Source organism: Gadus macrocephalus, chromosome 19 (genome assembly GCF_031168955.1).
Source record: "Gadus macrocephalus chromosome 19, ASM3116895v1".
Taxonomy (NCBI): domain Eukaryota; kingdom Metazoa; phylum Chordata; class Actinopteri; order Gadiformes; family Gadidae; genus Gadus; species Gadus macrocephalus.
The window spans coordinates 17,615,681-17,636,621 of NC_082400.1; the positions used below are offsets into that span (position 1 = coordinate 17,615,681).

A 20,941-nucleotide genomic window follows, 5' to 3' on the forward strand; every position below is an offset into this window, starting at 1 on the left:
TGTGCGTGCATGTGTGTGTGCGTGTGTGCGTGGGTGCCTGTGTCTACCTGTGGAGGGTTGATCTCGGAGTTCTCTGTTGCTATGGTCACTGTCTCCCTGGTCGTCCGCTCCCAGGTAATCCTTCAGCACCGTCCTCAGGATGCTGTACGCCTCTTCCTGGTCATCTACACACGCGCACGCACGCACGCACACGCACGCAAACACGCACACACGCACGCACACAAAAAGCCTACAGTAAACCCAGCGGCTCGTGAAAGTAGTCAATAAGTCTCCGTCTCATTTTAATGAAGGTAAGTTATGGGGATGACAACCTGTGTAGCGCTGCGCACACTAAGAAAGAGAAGCTAACTGAGGTCTGGCGCGCTCCGCGTACGATCCATTCCATCGAGCCAACAGCTAGCATGTCTGTGGCGCGCGTGCTTTCAGAAAAGCCATGATAAACACTCAGCCGCTCGCTAGGCTAATGTTGGCTAATACGCGCGATAATTAGGCCGGGGGTGGGGAAGTTGTATTGATGTGGGTGGAAGAGAGCAGTGAATTCAACTAAAGTGGCTAACTTGAAGGAGCTAGGCAGTGTGCTCTTGGCCCCCCCGGGGGTTTGGAAGCAGAACCGTATTGACGTAGCGTGACATTCAAATCACTAACTTTTTCCCGTTTGTCTTGGGAGATGTATTACACTGAATGGCTACGCATTAAGTAACCGACAAAACCAATTACAGAGGCACGCTGGTGTACGCGCGGTGCTGTGTGAGCCAAAGTGTTTACACATTCACAGTAAAGTAATGAAGATGTGACAACACACATACACACACAAACACACACACACACACACACACACACACACTCACACACACACACACACTCACACACACGGCGGTCGAATGGAATTGAATTAGCAACGATAGCGAACACTTAAACGCTGACTGGCGCTCAGCAATCTGCCACTGCACAATAAAAACCCAGCTAGCTCCCACCCATAACAAGAGAGGGGGTGATCCAACAGCAGCGGGCGGAGGTGGTGGGTGTGGCTGTGGGTGGAGGTGGTGGGTGTGGTTGGAGGTGGTGGGTGTGGCTGTGGGTGGAGGTGATGGGTGGAGGTGGTGGGTGTGGCTGTGGGTGGAGGTGATGGGTGGAGGTGGTGGGTGTGGCTGTGGGTGGAGGTGGTGGGCGGAGGTGGTGGGTGTGGCTGTGGGTGGAGGTGGTGGGTGTGGTTGGAGGTGGTGGGTGTGGCTGTGGGTGGAGGTGGTGGGTGTGGCTGTGGGTGGAGGTGGTGGGTGGAGGAGTGGTGGGTGTGGGTGGAGGTGGTGGGTGTGGCTGTGGGTGGAGGTGATGGGTGGAGGTGATGGGTGGAGGTGGTGGGTGGAGGTGGTGGGTGGAGGGTGTGGCTGTGGGTGGAGGTGGTGGGCGGAGGTGGTGGGTGTGGCTGTGGGTGGAGGTGGTGGGTGTGGTTGGAGGTGGTGGGTGTGGCTGTGGGTGGAGGTGGTGGGTGTGGCTGTGGGTGGAGGTGGTGGGTGGAGGTGGTGGGTGGAGGAGTGGTGGGTGTGGGTGGAGGTGGTGGGTGTGGCTGTGGGTGGAGGTGATGGGTGGAGGTGATGGGTGGAGGTGGTGGGTGGAGGTGATGGGTGGAGTTGGTGGGTGGAGGTGATGGGCGGAGGTGGTGGGTGTGGCTGTGGGTGGAGGTGATGGGTGGAGGTGGTGGGTGTGGCTGTGGGTGGAGGTGATGGGTGGAGGTGGTAGGTGTGGCTGTGGGTGGAGGTGATGGGTGGAGGTGGTGGGTGGAGGTGATGGGTGGAGGTGGTGGGTGTGGCTGTGGGTGGAGGTGATGGGTGGAGGTGGTGGGTGTGGCTGTGGGTGGAGGTGATGGGTGGAGGTGATGGGTGGAGGTGGTGGGTGGAGGTGATGGGTGGAGGTGGTGGGTGTGGCTGTGGGTGGAGGTGATGGGTGGAGGTGATGGGTGGAGGTGGTGGGTGGAGGTGATGGGTGGAGGTGGTAGGTGTGGCTGTGGGTGGAGGTGGTGGGTGTGGTTGGAGGTGGTGGGTGGAGGTGGTGGGTGTGGGTGGAGGTGGTGGGTGTGGTTGGAGGTGGTGGGTGTGGGTGGAGGTGGTGGGTGTGGGTGGAGGAGCTAGACCGACCGGTCCTGGGGGGTAAGGGCCTCAGTGAGTAGGGGGGAGCTGAGCATCGCACCATGGCCATTGGCTGTTGCTATACTGCATCGTCCAATGGGATCGACCTATGACATCACCGTGTGAAGTTACCCACCATGACCTCCCACATTCTGTCCAATCACAGACCGGCACCAAATCTCTCCTCAAAGTCACCCACCGCCCCGTCTCACACCCACCGCCCCGTCTCACACCCACCGCCCGTCTCACACCCACCGCCCCGTCTCACACCCACCGCCCGTCTCACACCCACCGCCCGGTCTCACACCCACCGCCCGGTCTCACACCCACCTCCCCGTCTCACACCCACCGCCCGGTCTCACACCCACCGCCCCGTCTCACACCCACCGCCCCGTCTCACACCCACCGCCCCGTCTCACACCCACCGCCCGGTCTCACACCCAGCGCCCCGTCTCACACCCAGCGCCCGGTCTCACACCCAGCGCCCGTCTCACACCCACCGCCCATCTCACACCCACCGCCCCGTCTCACACCCACCGCCCGGTCTCACACCCACCGCCCGGTCTCACACCCAGCGCCCGGTCTCACACCCAGCGCCCGGTCTCACACCCACCGCCCCGTCTCACACCCAGCGCCTGGTCTCACACCCACCGCCCGGTCTCACACCCACCGCCCGGTCTCACACCCACCACCCCGTCTCACACCCACCGCCCCGTCTCACACCCACCGCCCGGTCTCACACCCACCACCCCGTCTCACACCCACCGCCCCGTCTCACACCCAGCGCCCGGTCTCACACCCACCGCCCCGTCTCACACCCACCGCCCCGTCTCACACCCAGCGCCCGGTCTCACACCCAAACTGTCAAACTCTGAAATTTCTCTGGTGGTTTGATGAATGGAAAGATGAAGAGACACACGGACGGACGGACGGACGGACGGTCGGACGGACGGACGGCATCCCCTGTGGACGGACGGACAGACAGACAGACAGACAGACAGACAGACAGACAGACAGACAGACAGACAGACAGACAGACAGACAGACAGACAGACAGACAGACAGACAGACAGACAGACAGACAGACAGACAGACAGACAGACAGACAGACAGACAGACAGACAGACAGAGACAGACAGACAGACAGACAGAGAGAGAGAGAGAGAGAGAGAGACAGACAGACGGAAGGAGTACCACAGGGGATGACATTGTCGAAGAAGCCGGGGCGGTCCCTGTTGGTGGCGCCGTAGAGCTGGATGCGGGCGGCGGCCGCCTGGATCTGGGCGTGGCTGTAGAGGCCCCGCCCCTTCAGGCTCTGGCTGTAGCGCTCCGTGTGCGTCGGGATCAGAAGCACGTAGCGCGGCTCGAAGCTGCTCTTCTTGAGGCTCAGCACGCCCTGGGGGGGGGGGGGGGGGGACAAGGTCAGGGGGGAGGAGCCGGGGCCAGTGGGGAGGAGCCGGGGTCAGGGGGGGTTACGGGGGAGGAGCCAGGGAGAGGCGGGGTCAGGGGGCACAGAGCTGCTGTGTGGGAGGTTTAAGGGTACTGTTGGTGTTTGAGTGGTTTCTGTTGGAGTGCCACGCCCTCCTTCAGCTGTGAGGCCAATCAGGGCCTCTCCTCCCTGATTGGCAGGAGATCCATCTTGCCAACAGGCTGTGCGCCGCTGGGGTAATGACAAAACGAGAGATGAGGGACTGACAACGCAAAAGGAGAAGAAGCACAATCGGTGTAGCGAGAGAGAAAGTGTGAAAGGCTGGAGTTTTTAATCACGTCAATCACAGATGCGTGAGATGAAACACTTCTCAGACCGAGGCCGGGAGGAAACCGATGCTTGTTTTGTTGGTTTAGGTTCACCGTCGTGCTTCTCTTCAGCTCTCTCTCGTTAAAACCCTTGAATCACTGACAGCAGCTTTAAGACTCAATACCAAACATTTACCTTGTGTATACACTACATTTCCTCTGCGTCTAGTAAACATTTCAACTGCTAATAACGTCAACAGCAGCCTGTGGGCAAACACAACCTGCTAATGACCAAAATAAAAGAACAGTGCGATGTCACTCAAGCAAGAATAGCGCCTTTAAAAGGTCTCCTCCAACCGTGACGCTGCTCCCTTCCTCCCTGCTTTGCTTCCTTCCAGTGAAACTTATTTGCATGTAAATGGAGGCTGGAGACGGAGCTCCACACGACTCAGCGATCACGACAATGAGGGATAGACGGGAGACGGCGTGAACAGCACCCGGCCGTCTGATAGCAGAGGATACCGTGAAGGATTGGATTCCATTCTGCCTGGAGAGGAGTCTGTTCTGGAGGAGGAGGCAGGTACCTCATGTGAACCGTGTGCGTAAGCACTGATGAAGAGGCGTGAGATCCTGGACGACCATATGCTCCTTCTCGCTGCCGAGTGCCAAGAGCTTGACGTGTTGTGTGCGCATCGTGCAAAATAAAAAGTGTGGTGGTTATTACGCAATCATTGCAGTAAAGGGGGCGGGCCCGGGTCAACAATTAACTGTTAGAGAACTCGGGAAAGTATGTTTGGTATATATGGGGGCGAGCGCAGGGCAGACGCAGCTGCTTCCTGTGCTGAATAAGGCTCGGAGATAATGCTTATTTCTGTCTTTGTTCTGTAGGCTGGTCTGAGCCTTAGTTTTTTTGGTGTGTGCTACAATGCCATAGAAACCATAAAAAACACTGTCAGTCCTGGAGCTGTCCTCCTTCAACCAGGACAGTGATTTAATGGTTACTGAGTATATATGTGTGTGTGTGTGTGTGTGTGTGTGTCTGTATATGTGTGTGTGTGTGCGTGCGTGCATGTGTTTTATGGACCCCAGCTGGGCCTTGGGCTGGAGTTCGTACCTCCAGCAGGCCAGTCCCTCCCGTGTGTGTGTGTGTGTGTGTGTGTGTGTGTGTGTGTGTGTGTGTGTGTGCGTGTACCTCCAGCTCCATGTGCACGCAGCAGGCCAGCCCCTCCCTCGCCACCTCCTCGATGGCGCCGCGGCTCAGGCCGTAGCGGTGGCCTCCGTACTGCACGGTCTGCACAAACTGACCCTGGAGCCGTCCGGGCCAGGTGGGGACAGAGAGAAGGACAACAGCGCTGAGCGTCAGTCAGGCAGCGAGGGAGCCCCCCGCTGGTCTCACTGCCTTAACGCTCAGCGCCTCGAACCAAACACACGCTCTGGGAATGTCGGTAGAGAAGAACAGGAGACGCCATGTTTGACGGGCGACCGCTGCTTGTTCAGTCAGGGTTCACCACCACAGAACCCCCCTCTTCACGCCACCTGGGGGCACACCTTTTGACCTCCCCACTTTGCTGACACTTGACCTTTGACCTGGGTTCAGGGTCCCCTGAGGCAGCGGGGCGCTACATGGTCGTAAATGTTCCCGTCTGTAACTCTGAGTGACTCCGGGCGTTTACCCAAACGGAAGCATCGGGCTCTATGGAAACGAGCCCCACTGAGTGATCTGGGAGACTCTTTGGAAAGGTTGAACTCTTCGTCCACGAACCACAGTTTGCTCTGAGCCGATCTCAGACAGACGTCTGTCTCCTACCTGAGGCCCATCAACGCGTCCTGCTAGACAGCCTGGCGATACGCACACAGAGAGCACAGTCTCTGTGTGTCCCCACCATCTCAGCGCAGCAAGTGTTGACACGTTGCGTGTCGGGGGGACGCACACACGCAGCGCGGAGCGTTTGTGTGCGACCGTGAACCCAGGGTGCAGTCTCTGCGTTGGCGTGATCCCGTGCTCACATCGGTTTATCTGTTCACAGTTTGAACGACAAAACCTTTGTCCTTGTCACGAGTCATTCAGCAATGAGAAACATTCTGACTCCCATCATTTCGATTTGAGCCTTGATTTTTATCGTATCGCCGTCCCCGTGGCGACGACGCTTTCCCCGGCAACCACTCAACCCTCTCATCCCACGGCCGGCCGGCCCCCTCAGTGCTGAGTGTTCTCTTTACGGCCCGACGGAACGCTGTGATCAGCTGGGGCCCGCCTGATGAGGTTAATGTGGGACAGCAACCGCAGCCAGCGAGAGGCGCCGGGATGGGGGGGGGGGGGGGGGGGGGGGATTACGCCGCCACACGGCCGCACATGTCAGGGGCCACGATCCGGGGGCCGCGCTCCGGGGGCCGCGCTCCGGGGGCCGCGCTCCGGGGGCCGCGCTCCGGGGGCCGCGCTCCGGGGGCCGCGCTCCGGGGGCCGCGCTCCGGGGGCCGCGCTCCGGGGGCCGCGCTCCGGGGGCGGGTCGTCAAACTAAGCGGAAGAGGAGGTGGGAGATGGGAACAATATGTGAGAAAGAGGTGGGAGGTAGGAGGGGGGGGGGGATAAAAGGAGATGAAAGAGGGACGAGCTTAAGGAGAAGGAGCAAAATGAAGAAAGAGAAAGTTGGGAGGATCCTCTTTCCTTACAGCAGCACCTGTTGGCAGTAAGGTGGGGCGGACGGGGAAGGGCAGGGGGGGGGGGGACAGGGGGGGGCTGCGGGGGTTCCCCCTCGTCCGTCCCCCCGGGACGAGGGGGACGGGGTCCGGGGGCGGGCGGCGCTCGCGGTGAAATCAAACGACCTCACGTCGATAAATCCCAGCCCTCACCCATCCATCACCTGTCATCACCTGCGCACCTATCACAGCGGCTCCACAGACAGGGGGGGGGGGGACAAAGCACCCCACACCCCCCCGCCTTCAAAGCCCTTCAGGGACCCCAGCACCCACATATCTCACAGAGCAGTTTGATTCATGTCACTCTGTTCTCCGGATGGCTCCGTCCGTTTCCATCAGAGGACTTTGAAGTGGGTTTTGGTTTGGCTTTGATTCTAGCGCTGCTTAGTGATCTGTCAGACGTCGTATCCTGAGCGACTTACCCTCAATGTTTCTGCACGGGCCGTTAGGGAGGAGGCCCACAGCACATTGGGGTTCGAACCCGGAACCTTTTGTTAAGGAGTTGAACTGCCCAGACTAGCCGGCCACACAACACAGAGGCACTGATGACCCGCCACGCCCTACCGTGTGAATCATGTGGAGGAATTCTTCCTCGGTGACAAAATAGTAGTCGCTGCCGTCCTCTTCTCCGTAGTAGGGCCCTCTGGTGGTGTGGCAGGTGCTGTCAGGGTTCACACAAACACACAAAAACACACTGAATACTGATCCAAAAACACGCACATCTACAACTACAAAATCATACACACACCGACAAACACACTCTACACTAACAACACACCCACCCACACACTATACACTAACAACACAGACACACACACACACACGCACACACACATCTACACTAACAAACACACTAACACACACACATCTACACCAGAAAACACATACACAAAAACACACACACATCTACAACTACAAACACACACACATCTGGAAATTGTGTGCAAGGCAACCAGTAATATAATTTATGGGGGAAAACTATTTCAAATATTTACAGGGCCTGCAAGAAATAAAGGGCTGAGGGTTTATAGGGGGGGGGGGGGGGGGCATGGAGATGATGAAGGACCCCCCCCCCGCCCCTCCAACAGATGTAGGTTTGCTTCAAATGTTCTTGTTGTACATCCATGCCTTTGGATCTCTCCTTCAACCAGGAAACTGATTTAGTGGGTAAGATTGTGTGTATGTGTGTGTGTGCGTCTGTGTTGTGTAAAACGTTGTCTAGACGACCTCACCGATCGTTTTGTGAGCTCCATATGTATGGATAAATATAACAGTAATGGTTCATCAGAACATTAACCATAAACACGTTCTTCCTGACAAAACTAAATGGATCTCTGTCCCCCACAAATAGTTGAACACACAGGATGAACCAGTGCAGCCATACAGTCTCCCAGTGCAGCCATACAGTCTCCCAGTACAGTCTCCCAGTGCAGCCATACAGTCTCCCAGTGCAGCCATACAGTCTCCCAGTGCAGCCATACAGTCTCCCAGTACAGTCTCCCAGTGCAGCCATACAGTCTCCCAGTGCAGCCACACAGTCTCCCAGTGCAGCCATACAGTCTCCCAGTGCTGCCATAGTCTCCCAGTGCAGCCACACAGTCTCCCAGTGCAGCCACACAGTCTCCCAGTGCAGCCACACAGTCTCCCAGTGCAGCCACACAGTCTCCCAGTGCAGCCCCACAGTCTCCCAGTGCAGCCATACAGTCTCCCAGTGCAGCCACACAGTCTCCCAGTGCAGCCATACAGTCTCCCAGTGCAGCCATACAGTCTCCCAGTGCAGCCATACAGTCTCCCAGTGCAGCCACACAGTCTCCCAGTGCAGCCATACAGTCTCCCAGTGCAGCCATACAGTCTCCCAGTACAGTCTCCCAGTGCAGCCAGTGGTACCTACCCATAAGCAAAGTAGTCGCTGAAGTCATGGCAGAGCCGATGGGCGAGCTCTCTCTTCCCACAGGCCTGCGGTCCTGTCAGCACCAGCATGGGGTAGGGGGAGTGGACGCTGGGCAGGGTACTGTAGGACACACACACACACACACACACACACACACACACACACACACACACACACACACACACACACACACACACACACACACACACACACACACACACACACACACACACACACACACACAATGCTTAGATGAGTGCCTCATAACTCGGTAATGTTGCGTGGCAAATGCTTCGTGGGCATGAGGTAGGATAACCATCAAACAATGGAGATGTTATTTTATGATGGTTCTGTTATGCTAATAACGTAGTGAGAATGGGGCTGGAGTGGAACGATCCACAGGCTGCTGCTGTCATCTCTCACCCCCTCTGACTTATATTCTACCAAACCACCAGGAGCAGCAGAGAACTATGCCTCCATTATCCTGGCAGCGGGTGTCTGGGTCGTGATAAATGTCGTTACGTTGTCTAATTACCGATGCATACGTTTCATTATTCTTTCACTAGGGGGACACATTGCAGCACAACAGCTCTGGGAAAATGCAGATTCATCTGCATGACTAATGAGTTGCATTAGGCTTTGTAAAAGGGGCCCATATGGACGATTTCTCTGAGAAACACCTGCAGAATCATTCTATTATCTTTATATGGAAAGGAGAATAATTTACAAGGAGGTCTTGAGTGCGATGAAAAAGAAGATAAAATAAATCTCAAGATGGCTGACAATGGAGGCCATTAACTCAAAGCCAATCAAAAGTGAGGATGTGAGGAACTTTACATTATTCCGTAACCAACCTATCGTAGAGGACCTGAGGCTGCATCAGCTGGTACACCAGGTGGGTCATGTGATCTCTGGCCGCCACCACCTCCGGAGGGGGGTCGTACTTATTCACCGAGGACACCTGGGAGGTCACAGTCACAGCGTTACGGAACGCACTGCTGAGGAACACACGATCAATGATGCCAGCGTCTGGATTGAGCAGGATGTTCAAAAAACACGATGGTCTATCGAGAGACTTCTCCATGAGTTTGTGGTAATGTAGATGGACTCAGTATAACTGAACACAGCAGGAATGATATGTTAAACCTGCACCGTGGTCGCCTTCCCAGTAACAACCTCTTCTGGTGGATGGAGGAGTTCAGCGAGCTATAGCTAGATCATTTTCTGAATTTGGACCAGAATAAAATGGTTCGCAGAATAAATCCCTGGAAGGATTGACTGATTAGACGGGGTACATTTTATTCTTGAGAAACTTTCTAGCACAGAGATTTCTTTATGGAGTACATAGCTCCAGGAGAAGGGTTACATGGTGAGAACCAAAACAGCAGCTGTGTCCGTTACTAACTCTACCCTGAACCTGAGGAGCTGCTCTCGCTGCGTCAGTCTCCCGTTCAGACGAAGGCGTGCTTCAGTCGTCCTCAGCCCCCCCTCCAGCAGGCTGCGTGCACCTCAGTGTAGGACTGTAGTACCTTCTCTTCAGCCGTGACCTTCTGCAGGTCCAGCCTGGTCAGACGCTGGAGGAGGAAGATGACGGACAGCCGGTAGTCTTCCTGCTCCTGCCAATCACAACCATCACACCGCTTAAACCACTGCAGCAAGGCTGCCATTACTAACCATTACCGAGAAAAAACAAAACAACATGCAATGGTCAATTGGTCACTCTGGCTGGTTGCCCGGGCGACCCTTTCAGAGGGGCTCTGAGGAGCGGTAGAAGAAGGTGCGTCGCTGTGCGTTATTCAAGGTGGTGGATACAGAGTGGGGGGGGGGGGGGGGGGCTGTGAACACAGTGGTGGACATCATGAAGGGTTCACCTGCACTGGGTTCTTCTGGACGTTGAGGTCGCTCAGCAGAGGCAGGTCGTGGATGTGGGTGGCCTCCTTAATTTCACTGATCTTTAAAAGAACAATTAAACACACACACACACACAGTTATTTGGTCATTTAAACAGGGTTAAGTAGGATAAAAAATAAAAAACTTATTTTTTTACTTCATTATACCCAGACAAGTTTGATGTCACACCATAAAGTATTGAAAAAAGCTATAAAGAGTAAAAAATACAAAGAATGTATGAAATATATCTAAAAACACATCCTGTAGTCCATTAAGCGTTATAACTCTTAATGATCATTTAGTATTATATCAGTAATGGGAAAGTGCTAAAAAATGACTCCCACCAGCTATATTTATTTTTTCCACAATGTCTTGTTTTTTTAAACGATTTATGATGACCATATGCTCTGTAAGGTGACCTTGGATGTCTTGAAAGGCGCCTCTAAATTAAATGTATTATTATTATTTTATTATATGCATGTCATATATTTAAAGTGAGATACATTACTTTGATTGGGGGCAGAAAGCGAGTAAAATAATAAAAGACAATTACAATTCTACAGTGGTTAATGGAGCCCAATCCTCTGCTCAGAGGACCTGTGTTCCTCAACTCTTCTCTATAAAATTCCTCTCTGCTATGGGACTACTTCCTGTGGGGGCTCTAACAGCAGGGGGGGGGCTCCACGGGTACCAGGTTTAGACTCCAGGTTGATCGAGCAGAGCACACGCAGGCGCTGCAGTCCAGACAGACTGCTGATCCCGTTGTGGGACAGGTCCAGGACCTCAAGGCTCCTCAAGCTCTCCAGGCCTCCCATCGCCTCCAGCCGGTTACCCCTCTGTCACATGACAGCACCACATGACATCACACATGACATCACACATGACATCACACATGGACAGCACACATGACATCACACATGACATCACACATGACATCACACATGACATCACACATGACATCACACATGACATCACACATGACAGCACACATGACATCACACATGACATCACACATGACATCACACATGACAGCACACATGACATCACACATGACCCTGTTAGTGAAGACATGTAAACAGTACACGTTGTGTTTTGGAATCTGTTCTCCATGTTTGGTCCGTGTTTGCCATGTTGGTTTTTAGTGTATTATTATTATTGTTATTATCGAGTCTGATCCGGGCTGAACACACGTTTCTGTACACTTGCATATGGACAATAAAGTTATAGTACAGGGACATAGCTACAATGGCTACTGATGCAATATGAATACACTGTATGGAAGCACACACACACACACACACACACACACACACACACACACACACACACACACACACACACACACACACACACACACACACACACACACACACACACACACACACACACACATCCCACATCCACCCTAATTGGCTGCAAATAATCAAAGTGAACTGAAGGTCCCCATGGTCGTCCCCCCGGTCCCCCCCCCCCCGCGTGCTGACAGGTGATGACATCACGGCCAGCAGCTGCCACGGCGCCGCGCCGCACGCCAGGTCCCATGAGCCACACCTCCGCACATCCTCCTCCCTAACTCTCTCCTCCTCTCCTCCCTCTCTCTCCCCCCTTCCCTCCCTTTCTCCCTTCTCTACCCCTCCCTCCCCCCTCCCTCCCTTACTCCCTCCTCCTCCTCTCCTCCCCTCCCTCCTTACTCCCCTCCTCCTCACCTCCCTCTCCTCCTCTCCTCCCCCCCCTTTCTCCCTCCTCCTCTCCTCCCCCTCCTTTCCCTCCTCTCCCCCCCTTCCCTCCCTTTCTCCCTCTCCTCTCCTCCCTCCTCTCCCTCCTCTCCCCCCCTTCCCTCCCTTTCTCCTCCTCTCCTCCCTCCTCCTCTCCCCCCTTCCCTCCCCTTTCTCCCTCCTCCTCTCCTCCCTCCTCTCCCCCCTTCCCTCCCTTTCTCCCTCCTCCTCTCCTCCCTCCTTTCCCTCCTCTCCCCCCCTTCCCTCCCTTTCTCCCTCCTCCTCTCCTCCCTCCTCTCCCTCCTCTCCCCCCCCTTCCCTCCCTTTCTCCCTCCTCCTCTCCTCCCTCCTCATCCCCCCTTCCCTCCCTTTCTCCCTCCTCCTCTCCTCCCTCCTCTCCCCCCTTCCCTCCTTTCTCCCTCCTCCTCTCCTCCCTACTTGCCCTCACGTACCCTAACCTCCCATCCTTCCTCCTCTCCTCTTCTCCTCTCCCCCCTCCCTTACCCGTACCCTGCCCCTGCCCCCCCAAGTCTGAAGGACGAGGCTTGGTTTGGGGTTGCCTGGCATGACGCCCCCCTCCCGGTTCAGTGGGGGAGGAGGGGGGGAGGGGAAGGGGGAGGAGGCCACACTGGGCGCTGGGGCCGTCTCTGTCAGGCTGACAGGGGCATGCTGCTAGGGGGGGCAGGGGGGGAGGACTGGGGGAGGGGGGGGGTGATGCTGGACAGACAAGGTAAGTGGCGGGGGGCTCCATGTACGTGTGTGTGTGTGTGTGTGTGTGTGTGTGTGTGTGTGTGTGTGTGTGTGTGTGTGTGTGTGTGTGTGTGTGTGTGTGTGTGTGTGTTGAGTTAGCTCCAGGGTTCACAGCAGCTCTCAGAGGGCCGGTGCAGACAGAGAGCCAGACTGATAGCTGTTGACAGTGATAAAGCAGTGATGAAAGACAACATGCTCTCTCTCACACACACACACACACACACACACACACACACACACACACACACACACACACACACACACACACACACACACACACACACACACACACACACACACACACACACACACACACACACACAAATACAATGCACTGACGATGAATTATACACCATACACACTCACACAAACGGGTATGTAAACCCACGCATGCTCACAGGATGCATGGACACAACCACACTTTCAAATGCACACTCTTATGCAAATGAATGTAAACCACTACAACCTGATTTACATGCACGCCATATTTAATGTGAAAGACATCATTGAGAGATGGAAAAAATGGTAGGTGGTAGGGTGAGAGAGAGCGCGAGGCAGAGAGAGAGAGAGACAGAGACAGAGACAGAGACAGAGAGAGAGAGAGCAGAGAGAGAGAGAGAGAGGGAGGCCTGCTGTTGGTCCATATGGTGGTTCTCAACCAGGGCTTCACTGAATATCAAAAATATGAAGCAGCAGAGAGAAGACATAATTTTACAGACGAGAGAGAGGGAGGGGAGAGAGAGGAGAGAGAGAGAGGGAGAGAGAGGAGGAGACAGAGAGAGAGAGAGAGAGAGAGACAGAGAGAGAGAGAGAGAGAGACAGAGAGAGAGAGAGAGAGAGACAGAGAGAGAGAGAGAGAGAGACAGAGAGAGAGAGAGAGAGAGAGAGAGAGAGATACCCCTTTGTAGTTCCTTGTGTAATTGTTAAACTGCTTCGGCGATGTAAATATGTATTTTCCATGCCAAAACTCTTTGAATTTAATTGAGGGATAGACAGAGAGGAGAAAGACCAACAGAGAGAGAGAGACAGGCAGACAGACAGGGAGACAGACAAAGAGGGAGGGGGAGAGAGAGAGAGAGAGAGAGAGAGAGAGAGAGAGACAGCACATTTAGCGAAAATAAGCGGCGAAAGGTTAGCAACGACAACAGGGGAGAACCCGCTTATGTTGCCATTCTGGATCTGGGATCCAAGCAGCTCAACGGACTCACGAGGCAGAGGTCCTTCAGAGGCAGGCCGTCCAGACCCTGGATGGCTGAGATCTGGTTGTGGGCCAGGCTGAGGTGGGTGAGGCTTCTGCATGGCTTCAGACCTTCGATCTCACTGAAGAGGTTGTCTGGGGCGGTGATGTTAACAAAGGTTCAGTGGATACGGACTGCATCTGTACAGCGCTTTGCTACCGGTGGGCTCAGAATGTTTACCACGTGTGCCTCACGTTCACCTATTCATACACGCGTTACACACCCATGGCGACCATGCAGAGGTGAGGGTGAGGGTGTCTTGCTCAGGGACGCTAAGGTCTGGTAACTGGCAGGTCTGTTTTAAATTGTAATCATATCATCAAAGCACGATTTGGCATAGTGCTACATTTAAATGACAACACAATTATTTTAAAACGATACATCTTACAATCTTCATACATCTTCTGTCTAATTCTAACTCGAAATAACGGACCTGCTGCAGGGTTCCTCTTCAGAGAAGGGGAGAATACTTTGACATCGTTAACGTTCTGCGGTGGAGCCTAACCGTTTGGAGCACCAGACGCCCCTAAAGGACTGGCTCTGTGTAGGCGCGGTAGGCCTACGACTCAGGGAACACTGAGTGATCCACATTCTGTACTGAGGAAGAGGGGGATGGAGAGGAAGGATATATGAAAAAGTGTTGAAGTTGTTGGAGTGATGCTGGACAGACAAGGTAAGTGGTGGGGGGGGGGGGGGGGGGTTGCGTGTACATGTGTGTACGTATGTGAGTGTGTGTGTGTCAGTGTGTGTGTGTGTGTGTCTGCGTGTGTGTGTGTGTGTGTGTGTGTACGTGTGTGTGTGTGTGTGTGTGTGTCAGTGTGTACGTGCTTATGTGTGTACGTGTGAGTGTGTGTGTCTGTGTGTTTATGTGTCTGTCTGTGTGTGTGTGTCTGTGTGTGTGTCTGTGTGTGTCTGTGTGTGTGTGTGTGTGTGTGTGTGTGTGTGTGTGTGTGTGTGTGTGTGTGTGTGTGTGTGTGTGTGTGTGTGTGTGTGTGTGTGTGTGTGTGTGTGTGTGTGTGTTCGTTCCCAGAGAGGATGGGACTGTAGGATACGGTCGAGGTTCAGTGTGCTGAGCGATGGGTAGGCTGCCAGGTCCTTCATTTTGGTCATCAGGTTGTAGGAGAAGTTCACTTCCTGTGAAACAGCACATCAGATAGCGATCGATCCAAACCTTTAGGCACACAGAGCTTCATGGTCCAAACTGAGCCGATATTTAATGGGATGGTAAGAAAGTTGATCTGGTCTGTTGTGTTTCCAAGGGCGTGTTTGTGCATTGTGAGCAGTATTCAGCAGTACTCTGTACTGTGAGCAGTATTTAGCAGTACTCTGTACTGTGAGCAGTATTCAGCTGTACTCTGTACTGTGAGCAGTATTCAGCAGTACTCTGTACTGTGAGCTGTATTCAGCAGTACTCTGTACTGTGAGTTATATTCAGCTGTATTCAGCAGTACTCTGTACTGTGAGCAGTATTTAGCAGTACTCTGTACTGTGAGCAGTATTCAGCTGTACTCTGTACTGTGAGCTGTATTCAGCAGTACTCTGTAATGTGAGTTATATTCAGCTGTATTCAGCAGTACTCTGTATTAACAGAAGGAGAGGGCTATAGAACTGTCTGGTGGAAGAGCCCACTTCCATACAGGCTAACCTCCAGCAACCACTCAAACGTTGTCTTATCCTGCCAAAGCTCAAGGTCTTCCTGCCTTTGTTAGATTTTACCTTCAGGTTCATGGTGGCTGGAATCCAAAGAAGTCTGCCAGTTGGTTGTGCGAGGCGTCCAGGGAGACGAGGTAGGGCAATTGGCTGACGCAGGATAAATCTAAAGAGTGGGTACGCCAGTGAGTAGGGCTCTGGCTCTTTGAAGTGGCATCAGACCCAGCTCAGACTACAATCATGATAGCTTAGAATCTAATGAAAATAAGGTTTTTTTGTAATGGCTTCAATAATGTGCACTACTTCTTTTGGGTTTATTTGGTAACATGGTTTGAGGCTCAATCAGATAACCATGTGGGTATATGAGCATTAGATCCACAAGAAGACTCACCTTTAATTTTGTTGCGGGCCAGCTCAAGCTTTTGGAGATGCACGTAATTGGATAGGATGGAGATATCGCTCAGATTGTGACCCTGAGGGGAAACAGAAAACAGAACCTTGAGGTGAAATTAAATCTGCCCCCTAAAATTAATTTAGCCAAATGGGATTGTCTTGGTCATGGTGCAATACACTGCAGCAAAAAGTGTAGTTAAGTAGAATTTTCAGGGATTGTTTTGTGTTTACAAATAAAATTTGACAAAGTCCTACCATATTACAATGCAATAATAACATAGTACTATATATAAAACAATGTGAACATGCGGATGGGGGTTACCGGGACAGAGAGACACTGGTAGACATGATGCAGTTCGGACCCGGAGCGTCCGAGGCTGGATAAACATTTGGACACGAGGTCCGTGCTTAAAACGCCACCTTTCTGTGGCCATAAAATAAGAGGTTTTAACTTAACGCACTTTAATGAATTCATAAATAATGTCGACCTATTCAATTACACATACCTAGGCCTATATAAATAACCAACTCATTAAAGGTAGGCTATTAACTTTACCTCAGAAGAGCGTTTTAGCAGTGTGAGCTGCTTCACCTGTTGGACATAGTGAATTCAAAAACACATTAATGGACCTCAAAACATTCGAATTATTATGTTTGTTGTGAAAAAGCTAACGATTGCATTTAATCATCGTCAATAGAAACGAAAATCAACACATAATCATGACGAGAACGACAAAAGGCTTCTTGCCACGCTATTGCAGTGAACAGGTATTGATGATGCAGCCCAAAGTAAAGTAATCAAACGCAGTGTAGACCTCATTAAACTAAAAAGAATGTACCTCCATCGGACCCTCGTCTCGTCTTCCTCCTTCCTCGTCGCAGCGCGTCCCCGTCTCTGCAGCAGCGGCAGCGGCCGCAGGTGTTTGGGGAGGCAGGGGTGAGACAGGAGTGTTTGGGGAGGCAGGGGAGACAATGGTGAGGCAGGGGTGTTTGGCAGGCAGGGGTGAGGCAGGGGTGATTTGGAGGCAGGGGTGTTTGGGAGGCAGGGGTCGCCAGGCTCCCGATGGCCCCTGGGAGCAGAGACGCTTCGGCGCCCCGGAAGATCCGCGTCGAGGTGCGTTCTTTTTTACGCAACAGCAATAGTAAAGGTGGTCCTAGATCACATGGGTCCTATGATACTCATGTACACAAATGGTCCAACAATGACAACTTAATAATACACGATTGTAGAACCTCTATCCTAGCTTCTGTTGGCTAGTTTGTAGGATAAAAGCGTCTCCACTGGTGCTAGGCAACCGTTCGTGGGGGTGAAAGGGGTTCTGGGAAATGTAGTTGCATTGCTGTCGGAGGAGAGTTGTTTGGTTTTCAGATTCAAACGTGATATAATCAAATCCTTCTTGTTTTGGCATTGTTATGTAGAAGTGGGCATATGATGTGCCCCTGACATCTTAAATACATCCAGGTGGCTGTCCTGGAAGTTTTGGAATTTTCCAATGCACAACCCAACATTTGACCACGTCTGGCTGCAATAACATAACCGCACATAAAAACACTGAACTATGTTGGCAGACAGAGACACATAGTTACCAGCTGCGTTTTGTGCAACACAAAATAAAAAATTAAATGGATATCGTTTTTTTTCAAAGATCACATACAAATGCAAAACAGGCCAAGATCGATCTTGAATTTTTTTTATTTCAGGTGGATTAGTGTAACATTCTCAAAAAAAAAATTGGCTAACATTGATATTACAGATAAAGAGGCATTAAAATCTAAACAATCATTTCTGCCAAAAATTGAATGCAATTAAACAACGGAATTCTCCCTTTCATCCTTTATTTCGGATCAGCATAATGGAAACCTTTTCCCAGGAAATCAGTCCCAATGGACCCAAACACTCACACTATGGCTGTGTTTGTGTTCGTCATACTCTTAAGTACAAGTGTCCGTGTCTGTGTTTGTGTGTGCGCGTGTCTGTGTGTGTGTCCGTGTGCATGTGTGTGTCTTTGTGTGTGTCCGTTGAAAACTTTCCTCCAAAACAAACACCCACTCAAAAGCTAGAGTGTCAGCGAGCTTAACCGCTGAGCGAGCCCGTGGAGGCCCGCGCGGAGCGAGCACGCGGAGGCCCGCGCGGAGCGAGCACGCGGAGGCCCGCGCGGAGCGAGCACGCGGAGGCCCGCGCGGAGCGAGCACGCGGAGGCCCGCGTGGAGCGAGCCTCCACGCGGGCCTCCACGTGGAGCGAGCACGTGTCCGAGGCTGGAAGCCAGTGGGCGGGGCCTCAGTGGAGGCTGCTGCACTGGGCCCGCATCGATCCTGCACCCCGTGGGTGTCACTATGATGGATCGTGCTACCAGGTTTCCGTGGGGACGGGGCGGTTGACCCCCCCCTCCCCCCTCTCTCCCTCTATTGATGAGCTCACCACCCACTCCCCCCCCCCCCCACCCTCTCCTCCTGGTTAAGTACTTTTCTCCCCGGGTTAATGAACTAAAAACATGGGACGATTGGAGGGACCAGAATGATTGGTTGCTGCCTGTGCGCCTGTGTGTGTGTGTGTGTGTGTGTGCGTGTGTGTGCGTGCGTGTGCCTGTGTGTGCCTGTGTGTGTGTGTGTGTAGTTTCATTTTGGCGGGCTGAAATTGAAGTTTTGTCGACATGTGCGGTCAGGCATGGAGAGAGCGACTCTGATTTACATGGAATTGCGAACACAATCAGCCCTGTATGACGGAGACACACGCGTACGCGTACGCACACACAGTCCTTTGATCCACAAGGACCTTGCAATCACTTAAAAACTGTTCCATTTTTAATGGTTCTTGTTCTTGCTTGAGAGAAACGTGAAAACAATGATTAAGGAGCCCTTATTACAACATGGAAAAAAATTGGACTAGATTTTCCTGACTCTCTGACTGTAATCAAATCAACTCTGGACTCTCATGGCAAACAGGCTGCTTAGGCTGCCAGAGTTGATAGGAAAACAGACTTTATCTTGACCAGATGTAGATAAGAAACACTCCAGAGTCTGAGGAAATCCCAAATGGAAGGAAAGCAGGAGCAGTAGCCTAATTCTACGGCGGAACCTGTTATCACAGTCGGTCGGCCCCCGGGACAGACAGGGCAGCAGGGAAGATACAGGATGCAATTGAGAGCAGCATTTGAAAATCCAATCGGGAAATGGCCTAACAATTGAGTCGGGGCGAAGTCCAAGGCTGTGTGTCCAAGACTTTGTATTAGTCTTTGTCTTTCATCATTTCATCGTTGAGGAGGTGGAATCAACGTAAAGGATTACCTGACACGTGTTTTGAGTTTATTGAGCTTCAAATTACAATGAATAGATATTTTAGCAACGTCTGCTTGGCTTTCCGGATAGTCCTGTCTCAGCGTTTATGAACAAACAGCACAAGACCTTTACATTAACCAGACGCTATACTCCTACCCCCGGGCTATTGTGTTGTTCTTTGTGGAATTTTCCTTCAAAGTATGACTAAACATGGACGAAATAAAAACCAACCTTCCGGAACGTTGCATCAACGCAGGTTATTGCGGACGCTGTCTCTAATCAATCCCACGTGAGATCACTTAGCATATAATCCGTATGTTGGGTGACATCACCTGGCACCGCATTGTAGCTAATCAGAGCGCAGCGCCTTGCACCCGGTGAACTCCAGTGCTAGTCGCTCGCAAAGAACCGATCATCTTGGACCTACAGACCGTATGCACCTATGGCGGCAAGATCAGCTAGTCAGTTAGGAAACTTCCAGGAACCCTCAGGGGAAACCCGGACAGCTCAACGGAAAGGCCTTCGGAATGAGATCCAGACGGCCGATGGAATGAGACAGGATGCGTCGAGTTGTCATGGTTTGCTCAAAGATTCTAGAAGGTTTACAAACCCTGACTAACCAATAGGAGGACTTCACATGATGTCGCCCACATTCCAAGCTGCCATCTTGCCTCTTTTTCCCCTTTATAATAAGACTCAGAAACCTGGAGGCCTTCTGGTTAACCTAACACTAACCTGGAGGCCTCCTGGTTAATCTAACACTAGCCTGGAGGCCTTCTGGTTAACCTAACACTAACCTGGAGGCCTCCTGGTTAATCTAACACTAACCTGGAGGCCTTCTGGTTAATCTAACACTAACCTGGAGGCCTTCTGGTTAATCTAACACTAACCTGAAGGCCTTCTGGTTAATCTAACACTAACCTGGAGGCCTTCTGGTTAACCTAACACTAACCTGGAGGCCTTCTGGTTAACCTAACACTAACCTGGTTAACCTAACACTAACCTGGAGGCCTCCTGGTTAATCTAACACTAACCTGGAGGCCTTCTGGTTAACCTAACACTAACCTGGAGGCCTTCTGGTTAACCGAACACTAACCTGGAGGCCTTCTGGTTAACCTAACACTAACCTGGAGGCCTTCTGGTTAACCTAACACTAACCTGGAGGCCTCCTGGTTAATCTAACACTAACCTGGAGGCCTTCTGGTTAATCTAACACTAACCTGGAGGCCTCCTGGTTAACCTAACACTAACCTGAAGGTTAGTAACCTCCTGGTTAGGGTAAGACTAACCTGGAGGCCTCCAGGTTAGTCTAAGACTAACCAGGAGGCCTCCAGGTTAGTCTTACCGTAACCTGGAGGCCTCTTGGTTAGTCTTACCCTAACCTGGAGGCCTCTTGGTTAGTCTTACCCTAACCTGGAGGCCTCCTGGTTAGTCTTACCCTAACCTGGAGGCCTCCTGGTTAGTCTTAGCCCTAACCTGGAGGCCTCCAGGTTAGTCTTACCCTAACCTGGAGGCCTCCTGGTTAGTCTAAGACTAACCAGGAGGCCTCCAGGTTAGGTCTTACACTAACCTGGAGGCCT

The 20,941-nt window shown here is 52.5% G+C and overlaps 1 protein-coding gene across 1 annotated transcript in view; it reads right to left on the minus strand.

Moving 5' to 3' along the window:
* lrguk (leucine-rich repeats and guanylate kinase domain containing) overlaps positions 1 to 20,867 on the minus strand; it is a 23,228-nt gene extending 2,361 nt beyond the window's left edge. The window contains 18 exon segments of the mRNA XM_060038004.1: positions 48 to 164; positions 3,318 to 3,519; positions 5,053 to 5,166; positions 7,122 to 7,218; positions 8,449 to 8,568; positions 9,303 to 9,409; positions 9,978 to 10,064; positions 10,320 to 10,402; positions 11,033 to 11,174; positions 14,012 to 14,136; positions 15,094 to 15,175; positions 15,742 to 15,857; positions 16,083 to 16,164; positions 16,407 to 16,508; positions 16,641 to 16,676; positions 16,924 to 20,293; positions 20,345 to 20,612; positions 20,713 to 20,867. Coding sequence (XP_059893987.1) covers positions 48 to 164; positions 3,318 to 3,519; positions 5,053 to 5,166; positions 7,122 to 7,218; positions 8,449 to 8,568; positions 9,303 to 9,409; positions 9,978 to 10,064; positions 10,320 to 10,402; positions 11,033 to 11,174; positions 14,012 to 14,136; positions 15,094 to 15,175; positions 15,742 to 15,857; positions 16,083 to 16,164; positions 16,407 to 16,508; positions 16,641 to 16,676; positions 16,924 to 16,929 — 1,618 coding nt within the window. The 5' untranslated portion in view covers positions 16,930 to 20,293; positions 20,345 to 20,612; positions 20,713 to 20,867.
* Between the last annotated feature and the right edge of the window lie 74 nt (positions 20,868 to 20,941).